General features: G+C 40.6%; 1 protein-coding gene across 1 annotated transcript in view; it reads left to right on the forward strand.

Moving 5' to 3' along the window:
* The window catches only part of lpp (LIM domain containing preferred translocation partner in lipoma), a 139,343-nt gene that overhangs the window by 109,469 nt on the left and 19,236 nt on the right, over window positions 1–10,638 (forward strand). Inside the window, exon 8 of the mRNA XM_034882215.1 lies at window positions 3,658–3,827. Coding sequence (XP_034738106.1) covers window positions 3,658–3,827 — 170 coding nt within the window. The remainder of the gene's footprint in view (window positions 1–3,657; window positions 3,828–10,638) is intronic.

The following is a 10,638-nucleotide window of genomic DNA, read 5'->3' on the forward strand; positions in this document are numbered from 1 at the left end:
CCCGCCCCGTCACCATTGCATTGGTTCTACAGGAACTATTTGAAGTTTTGATATTAAGACTCTGGTTCCATTCCCCGTGCAAAGGGACGCTGGGGAGCGGTGAGGCCTTTCATGATTCCTTTATGCCCAGCTGAAATAGTTCGAAAGTATTTGCGATCATCTCCACAGGGGGAAATACGATGTTGCTTCTATTGCTGTCCTGTATTATTCAAGACGTCAATTGAAGTAGTGTCTCAAAATTGAAAATGCTTGCTTCCGACGCAGATGTGTGAAATTATTGATGTGAAGCATTGTAAAACACTCTGCACTTCTGCCTATTATCATACAGTAAGACTGTTTGAGGAAAAAAGTTTCAGACGTACTGAAAGCTTTACATTTTTACACTTTGTGGAATTATTTTCTCACCCCACAATGAAAGATACAGTTGTAGAAGAAGGCTTGAGATAACACAGAGAACATGTTCACTTCTTTCAGTTCAAGTGGGATAACTCGACCACCACGCTATGTTGGTTCAAACGTGACTTAATTCACAACTCAATTAATTGACAACTATTTAGATTATTAATTAACCATTTAAATTCCAGTTTATATTCTCCTTTCTAATCCTCATCATCACCATTACATCCATACCTCACTACCACATAATTATAAAATCATAAATCCTAACAGACACTGACACATCAGAGTAATAGTTACTGTGATTTACTTTTCATCCCCGGAGCCCATCGTCTCGTCTACTGTAAAAGCTTGGCATGATGGGAGACACGTCAGGGACCTGGGATGAAATAAACTTATGAATTTCCTTTCTTACAAAAGAGCTTAGAGCTGAAGCCATTCGTTGAGTAATCATCATTGATTGATAATTAATATGCAACTGTTTTAGAAAGAGAATCCTTTGTCTTCTGTGATAGTAAAGTGAATACCTTCCGTTCATATTATGGAATGTAGGCCAGAACAAAAGAACGTATATATATATCAATATAGAGAGGGGGGGGGGGGGGGGGAATGACATCCAGCAGAAGGCCGCAGGCCAGAGTCGAAGCCGCGGCCGCTCCACCAGGTGAGATAACCAGGTGCTCCTGACATGCCAGTTGTATCATGCTTTTAGTCTTATTAAAAAGATGTGCATTTAATCAAATTTTGACGCGATTTTGACCTCAGCTCCCAACAATCACAAAATAAAATGTAATCGAGAAAAAAGATTATTTTGCACGTTATGTTTTTCAAGTAAACTTTCTTTTTGTCTTGCATTCTGAATGACAAGACAAGAAGGGCGTGCAAATTCAAATAACCGCAACATCTTTCCAAAAGGCTATGAGTAATTGTGATGTCAATATTAACCAAAATATTGGGATTATTGTTTATCTTTTTATATTTGAGGTCATATTAAGAAAGGAAAAAAGCACACAGTAGTTTCTAGGGCCAACTGTAAACAGCCTCAGATCTGCTGCTCTTAGTTACATGATCATGTCATGATCAATTCCTATGTGGGCTGCTAATGTGTGCACGCAGCATGGCATGACATGTCTGTGGCTATGTATGCACTATATGATACATGTGTCTTCATGTGGGCCATGTCTGGTGCAAAGAGATTTTTTTCGTGTCTGTGTGTGGGTACGTGGGTAAAACTGTACACTATACACACAGTTGCTCACAAATAGCTCCTGAGGGCCGTCGCAATCACAGACTGCCAAAAGGAGAAGGATTTCCGAGAGGTTTCCTTCTCGCTGTATAAAGTGGGAGCCCTGTGGGACATGTTTGGCATTCTCATCCACTCACTGAAGATGGCCTGTGATCTGAAGCCACTAACAGGCTCGGCATGCGCCGTCTCTGTCTCCCGCTCGCTCGCTCTCTCTCCCTTTCTCTTTCCCTCTGGCTCTCTGAAGTGATTACCCTGCTTGTGATTCCGCTGACACCCACATGTCCCCCCGAGACGTGCCTTCACTAGTTTGTTTAATCTGCCTCCCTGTACAGTAGGTAACGCAGCCATAATTGAGGTGTGTATAGAGCTGTGGGAACAGATGAAAACCAATAGCAGCTTTTTCATGAAAACTTGTCTGCGTTATATGTTGTGGATGACGGCAGTTGCTAAATTAACGAACAAAATGCTGCTGTGACAGGATCTCAAATTGTTAACAGCTAGATGTCTTCAGTCAGGCCTTTTGGTTTCTCCAGTCAGTACCCGATGACGCTCGTTGTTATAGAAGCTACAAACATCTATGTTTCAATAAGGATTATGAAATCTTACTGGAAAAGTTGCAGTTCCAGTCAGTCGTTGAGCAACTTTTCTCAGTTAGCGCAGAGGCTGACAATAAGATAATGAGTTATTTGAGATTAGATTACTATTAGCGGGCCTTGCAGTCAAGCAGATATTTGATCTGAGCAACATATGACTTCCACACGTTGTGCTGATACCTGAGACAGATTCCCCTTTACACTCCGTTTGAATTTTTTGATACAAAAAACAGCGAGTGGGACTGTGAAAATGCAAGCATCAGATACTCTATCTCCCCCGGTTAGTGTCTCGCCTCTGTCTGTAACACGCTTGAACTGCTCTGTTCAGAACATTCAGAGTGTCAATCATCGCCCCAAATCAGCCTTCAGATGAAGCACAAAATGAAAAGGAACAAAAAATGATCCAAACAACTGAACTTGAATTAATTCAATATACTGTATCATACTTCCTCTGAGCGATTGCATCTCTCCTCAGATGTGTAAAAAATAAAACATTCTCAGATATCTTTTTAAACCCTCTTATTGTAAGATACCAGTAATTAAATTGACAGTGTTATTAATTGGGTTGAAGATAACTTGCATTGAGTCGAGGACATCTTAAACTCAATTAAAGATATCTCCAACTCAGTTAAAGATATCCAAATGCCATGTCCCGCAATATGCAACCAGGCGCTTTCTGGCGCAATAATATCAGTTCACTTGTGCCCCTTTTACAAAGACTTAGTTGTACTTCTAAAGTTTTTTTTTATCATTTAAAGCCTGATTTTCGTTTTGAAATAGATGTCGCCCATGTCACACTTTGGTGATGTGTATAGTTTCTTTAATGTGCCATAATTACAGTATTTAATCCTTCCTTAACCCCAGTTTGAAACAGAAATGGAGATTAGGCACTTCTGACATCAGGAAATGAAGCATTTAAAGGGACAGCTCCAGATTTTTGGAACATGGTGGTATGTGGATTCATGGTCAGACTATGGATCCTGTAGCAGAAAGTCTTTCAGCAATAGTGTCAGTTAGGTCTCAACCCATTTATCAAGCGAGAGTCATTGAGACATAACTCAAGATTTGCTGTTTCTCTCCTCTGTTCTCCTCCGTTCCAGCTGTTTTATTAGTGCATTTACCCACGTAGTCATGACAAATATCAGTGTGTACATATTTTGTGATAGCACCAACAGTCAACCCTACAATATCGTGGCAATAGCAACAGTGAAGTATTTGATCAAAGACATTGTGATATTTGATTTTCTCCATATCACCCAGCCCAGCTATTCATTATGTTTATTAGCTCTCCTGCATAACAATATACACGATTGGATCATTTGTTTTGATCCTTGTGTTTGTTTCCTGATGGAATATGTGTACATTTCTAGTGAATCGGTCCTCAGCCTCCCCTCCTCTCCCTCTCCCTCTCCCTCTCCCCAGGGCGCTGTGCCAGCTGTGGAGAGAACGTAGTGGGTGAAGGCACCGGCTGCACCGCCATGGACCAGGTCTTCCATGTTGACTGCTTCGTCTGCATGACCTGCAGCAGCAAGCTGCGTGGCAAGCCTTTCTACGCTGTGGAGAAGAAAGCTTACTGTGAGCCTTGCTATATTGTAAGTCTCTTTTTTTCTGCCTCACCATCTCGTTTTGACTCACTCTGGTTATTTCTGTGTCCAAGTTTCAGGTTCAGTGTTATTTTTATTTATTTTTTACACTTTGGGCAACCACATTATGTTTTCATCAAAAACCCGACGAGCTGCCACCTCTCACCACACACATCTTCATTTCCTCTTTAGTTTTGGCTCAGTTTTGTTTTTGGTCACTCAGTGAAACTGTCTTTTAATGGTGTATTTCCCTGAAAGTGATTACTTGCAGTTACACAACTTTAATGACATAAACTGTTGAAGAACACGGACAAGATGCTGTGAGCAATGCCACTAACAAGATATTTGTCTTGTTAAGTGTGCAGTGTCTTGAGTGTGATGTCAAAATGTAAGCTCTTTGAATGTGTTAGCAGACCAGCAGTTACATTAGCTCAGTAACTGTAGATGCTAGCACACACACACTTTACACCACTGGACCCATTTGGAGTCGTGGCTGGTGTGATCCCATCGCAAGATGGTTTCTAGTGTTGACAGTGACATCAAATGTTAATAGCAGTTATGAAATGAATTAGCTTGGCTTCAGATTCAACTTTAGTGTTAGTTGTGAGCAGCAAATACACAAGGCTAGCGCAACACTTGTCTTGGCCCACTTCTTGACTCTTTTTGGCCCAGGCCAACCTGATAGATCGTTAATTTGTTCCCACGGAATAATGGGATGCATTCATTGTCTTTTTTTAAAAGAGGATTTTTGTTTTTGATTGCTCTTTTTGGTAAATTAGATGATAATATTGTTTTTTCACGCACATCATTCAGTGAGCTGATGCATAACTATCTGGAGTTGCAGCTGATAAGCAGTCAGATATGGTTTTATTTGCACTAGAGTTATTAAATGAGTGATAAAATAATATTGGAATGTAACATGGTGTTCATTCTCTTTGTGGATTACATAACACTGAAGATTAGGTCTCGTCTGTTTCCTCATTTTTACTTTTCTAAATCACTCATCTGATCAAACGTTGACCAGACTGAAGGAATGACTGGCGGTGAGATATCCCAGAAGGTTTCTGCAGTTATTTTTAATTGTGGGTGTTTTTTATTTTTTTCAGTCCTTCTTCCGAAACTGTGACCTATTTTTCTGTCGCTATGTTGAGCAACACACATAAAAGTATTTCCTGGCACAATATTGTTAGGAAAGACGCATCCTCTTGCAAAACCACAAGAAAATAGTTTTGCAGAAGTGTTTCTGTCATTCAGTTTCATTCGAATATGGTTCACTTTTATCATCGGTCCAGTCAAGGTTTCTTACTGTCAGCGTTACCCTGGGTAAGTTCCAGGTCATTCCTGGAAGCTGAGACGGGAAGTAGCCGTGATTTGAAGCCGTGAGTGATGGGAAGAAATCATGCTCTGGTTTCTTGGCCTTTCTTTAAACCAATCACAAACGTCTTGGGCGAGGCTAAAAAGATCTAGTCCTGCAGAGATCTGAGGAATAGTAAATCCAGACAGCTAGCTAGACTATCTGTCCAGTCTGAGGACTATGGTTACCTGGTCCTCAGATCCCTGCAGGGTAAATCCAGACAGCTAGCTAGACTATCTGTCCAATCTGAGGACTATGGTTACCTGGTCCTCAGATCTCTGTAGGGTAAACCCAGACACCTAGCTAGACTATCTGTCCAATCTCAGTTTTCTGTTGCACACCTATTTTACAGCGGCTCGGTGCTTGTTAGCTCCACCCATGACAATTGTGATTGATTTAAGAAATGCTAATAAACCAGAGCACGTTTTTCTCGCATCCCAGAATGCTGTGCAGACTAGCCGGACCCTCCTTCACTCTGCAGCGTGTGGATTGTGTGACTACCGGTAGTGTTACTGCATATCTGAAGCCTTTAGTGGCTCCAGGGGGAGCTGTGTGAACTCTGATAAAACAGAATAAACCTGGAGCTGTGGAGGGGAGAGAAGTGAGCCTACCAGACCCCTTGGCCAACTGAATGTTCTCAGTAGTGTTTCTCCCGCTGGCCCCGCCCACAAGTTCCCGCACCAGTTTATAGTTTGGTGACGTCACGCGTTTTTTGAATCACTTTTCTTGGCTCGAGGTAAGTTTTTCAAATATAAATAAAAAGTAGATTAAAAATTCTTGTTTGCATTTTGGGTTGTCCTGGCAACTGTATGACAGACTTTTTGTTTCTACAATGGTGGCCTACGGGAAAAATCCCTTTTGGGCCACGGGGGGTTTGTTGTTGTAATGGCCACTGAGCAAAATTTGGCTGCAAGGCTGAGCGCGCTTCATTTAGCCCTGAGTCCTCTGCTCATCTCGGCTCGGCCAGCAGCTCCAGGTGACCAAGTTGCATTGTGGGCAATGTAGGCACCAAGTTTGGACAAGGAAGAGAACTAGACATGGATCCTTTTTTTTAACAATGCATTCCAATAACAACGTTTAATTATAATTGCAATACTTATTATTACATTATATTCTAATTACTGTGATGCTAAATATGTGGAGCATTCTTAAACGACAGGATGTGAAAATTTAGATCATTTACAGCTTATGTTTGGAAAAAGTCCACAGCGTTCCACTTTGCGGATTGTAGAAAAGAAAGTTTTAAAAAGTGATGATTGGGATTGTACCAGCTTGCAGTTTGCTAGTTAATGAGAAGGTCAGGACTTTGGTTTTGGCGGATGAGGAACGAATCATCTCGATGACCAGGGCCGCTTAAAAAGAACTCCTAAAATATATAGTATTTGCTTTTCAGGAAAGATCTCAGAATGATGATTATTGGTCCTAAAGAAATAAATTCAAACACACACTGATATAGTTGATTCTTCCACACACACACACAACGTGTCCTCACATCACTTGCGGGAAGTAGAGTGAAATACACTTTTAAAGTCTGGAATTTAAACCAGTGGCCGGCCATCTCTTTAATCCTTCCTGTTTAGAGGCACTCACTGTAATTGTAGTTGTCTTGTCTGGAAGTTCTCCAACTCTGATACATGTGCTAAAGAGGAGCAGGATAATTTAAGAACTTTATTTATGCATTTCATCAGCATAAATGTTCTTCTGGCACAAGATCAAAGGATGGGGAAAATCTGAATTTCTTAATGAAAGTAATTTCTTCTTCTTTTATTACCATCCTCGGGGTCACATGCCTCTGTACGATTAGAGAATGAATGTGAGAGTTGAGTCCCCGGAGAGAAATGTCGTAGCCCATAGAGAGGGGAAAACTTCAAGACAGTCAGTCTAGGAATCTCTCTGAGCAACGGAGCGCTGGCAGCACCCCGAACCCGTATTATCACCTCCCGTTTTCTATCTTCACACTGAACTTAGTGGAGTTGCCTTTCATTCCTATTGCATGTATTAAATTACAGAAATCAATCTAGTAAAATTAAACTGTGTATTCTTGATTCATGCTTTTTGACAGTGTAAAAGTGTTTCTTCTGATAAAAGAAAAGTAAAAACTAATTGGTAACACTTAATTATAATGTTACATGAATTACCATACATTTTTGCAGGCTTAATGTATGAAGAAACTTGAATTCATTTATGTAGTACTTCATGGCGTATTGGTAATGTACAACAATTAATAGCATTTCGTTCATGACATTATGCAACAACAATATATCTGATTTATTTATGGAATTCATGTCTTCTTTATGGAAGTGACCAGTCCCAGCAGTGTACATATATTCTAAAGAACTGGAGCGTTGTAGTCACGGTTAGGTCACTACATTGACATAAATACAGTATACTACAGATATGTTTTTATAGTTGCTTTATTCACAACAACATAAGGCACATAAACATTAATGCCTGAGAAAAATGCACACCCAAGTAGGATATGTATTCATTTTACTTTGTACTAACTACTTTTAAATTGAGGGGTCACACAGATGTCTGCTGCATATTCCACTATTCATCATATCTTATTTATCATTGTTAAATATGTAGCAGATCAGCACTTTATTTGAGGGGCCACAAACATTTTGAAGTAATGAAGAAGTAATGTTTAGTTAATTATGATTACAACACTGCAATTCAGTTTCTTTAGCTTTTCACTTTAACTACAGATTTACCTATGAAGAAGACATGAATACAAAAAAAAATCAGAAATGATGATTATTGAAATACCTTAAATGATGCAGTAATTAAGTTATTGTTCCCGCACTAAGTCATGAATGAGATGCTATTGATTGTTTAAGTACTACATGAATTAATATATGGTTTTTCATGCATGAATTCAAGACAATTTATGTACCAATATTATTAAGTGTTATCAACTAATTTATTTGAAATGCATAATCTATTGTTAGTTTCTTAACCTGTCTGTTTTTTTCGTGCACCTACCGGAATCGGGATTGTATTTACATTTTATATTTCCATCCCATATGTTATGAACTGTAAGTGTGAAATAGATTTCACTGACGCCCTCTGGCACAATATCACATTTGATGTGATATATCTTACAGGTACAACAGGTGCCTGAGGAAACTCACTGTGTGTAGAATCTGTGTCACATTATGCAAAAATCTATTAATCCCTTTACCAGGAATTGCAGGAAAACATTTTGCACACCACGCTGATTGTCGTCCATTAATGTTTTCTGCCATGTATCAAAGTAAGCAATCAGCAGCCCCCTTTTATCTCGGCTCAGACTTTACATATTCTGTGGAACAATACCTGCGTCTGTGTTAGCGATATCGCTCTCTTCCGCTGGGTGATTTGCCTCATTCAAACGGTTTGTCTCGATACCATTAATTCCTTTTAGTAATGTGCAGGAAGTCACTCACATCTGTTATTGTCTACTTCCTGATTTTACAACCTCCTATCTCTCTGTCTCACCAACCTCAGTCACACCACGGGCCCACAAATTGCACAGCAGTAATCAGCCTTTGTCCTTGTGCACTTCCGTGGTTGCCTCCACAGAGCACATATCGCTGCTTATTTGAATACACAACCTCGTTGATAAACTCTACAGATGTTCAATTAATGTCTCGTTTTGCATGGAGTGCTTCGTCTAATCTTGTTAATGTGACAACTACGGGCCCCAGCCTGAGGTGTCTCACAGCATTCCGTGTTTGCACACATGATGAGACCTAAAGTATGAGTGCGTGTACAAACGCCACCCAGCGAGCCCTCCATTACTGTTGCTGAGAGACAGCAGTTTGGAGTTTTGGTGCTATTAAGTGTATTCCAAGAAAGCTCTCATGTGAAATATATTCCATAATAGCTAGGCATGTTAGTAGCTGGGTCTCTCAAATTGGAGATCCAATAATGTAACCAGGTCTAGGATAAGATCAACAGCATGTTTTCATGTGCTGACCCACAACCTTTGTAGATAACCACCAATTTCTATCTGAATGTTTATCTTGTTATTTTGGTCAGTCACCTTGCAGCTAAATGCACATTGAGGTGCAGAAAGTTGAAGGTGTGAGGCTTTTCTTACGTGCGTGAAGAACACAGTCTCATTTAATGCCTGCTGAGAGCAGAGATACGAGGTGAATGTGATGCATTAAAGAAAGGTGCTCCACTTTAGAGGAAAAGTGCTGTCATTTGACAGGCCAGGAGCACATTCAGTGGGCCAGCTTTTGTGTGAACATACCAGCTACAGACAACGTCATGTGTTATGATTACGTCCAGGTATGTGCTGAGTGTCCTGCTCTGTAGTGGTTTTCACTTGGACCAGTTTCTCTGGGGCAGTCATTATCTGTTGTTGTAATGAAGAAATGTTATGAATCATTTTATTGGGATTTACCAGAAGTGTAGTCTTGCATTGCCAGACCTTCCTCCGCAGCGATGGAAAACAGGAATTTTACATTTAAATATGGTACACCTGTGTTCTATAATCCCATTTGTAACTGAATGACATATAAGTGTTAGGCGAGACTTGTCTGTTACGCCACATCCTTCGTCTGCAGCAGCGAGGCTGGCTTTAAACTCGGTGGCGGACCAAGTTTAACTCCCTTGCCCATTTCCCAGGCCTTCACTGATTCAATGATTGCCCGAGGGATGGGCAGTCCTTCATTTGGATTTTTCGTTCACATATTCACACACGCTCCGCTCAATCTTAAGGAAGCAGACGGTTTGAGGACGACAATATGCTAGTCTTTGACTGTTGGCGTTTTTAAGGCAAAGCAGCTTTATTTGTACAGCACATTTCAGCAACAGGGCAACTCAAAGTGCTTTACATAAATACAATAAAAAAATGAAAAAACCGATGAAACACAAGAATAGAAGTTACAGTGCAGTATACAAAATGAAACATTTGAAAAGGACAGCCATTAAAAGAAATACAACATCAAGAAGAAAGGTCTTCAGCCCTGATTTAAACGAACTGAGAGTAGCAGCGGCTCTGCAGGTTTCTGGGAGTCTGTTCCAGATATGAGGAGCATAGAAACTGAACACATGAATTTTGGCCCTAAACCATTTAGTGATTCATAAACCAGCAAAAGTACTTTGAAATCATTTCTTTAAAGGCACCGGAAGCCAGGGTAAAGTAGTTAGTGAGCACTGGAGTGATGTGATCCAGTCTCTTGGTCTTAGTGAGGACTGGAGTGATGGGATCCAGTCTCTTGGTCTTAGTGAGGACTGGAGTGATGCGATCCAGTCTCTTGGGCTTAGTGAGGACTGGAGTGATGTGATCCAGTCTCTTGGTCTTAGTGAGGACTGGAGTGATGCGATCCAGTCTCTTGGTCTTAGTGAGGACTGGAGTGATGCGATCCAGTCTCTTGGTCTTAGTGAGAACTGGATTGATGTGATCCAGTCTCTTGGTCTTAGTGAGGACTGGAGGGATGTGATCCAGTCTCTTGGTCTTAGTGAGGACTGGAG

The sequence above is a fragment of the Etheostoma cragini genome, chromosome 9, assembly GCF_013103735.1.
Source record: "Etheostoma cragini isolate CJK2018 chromosome 9, CSU_Ecrag_1.0, whole genome shotgun sequence".
NCBI lineage: Eukaryota > Metazoa > Chordata > Actinopteri > Perciformes > Percidae > Etheostoma > Etheostoma cragini.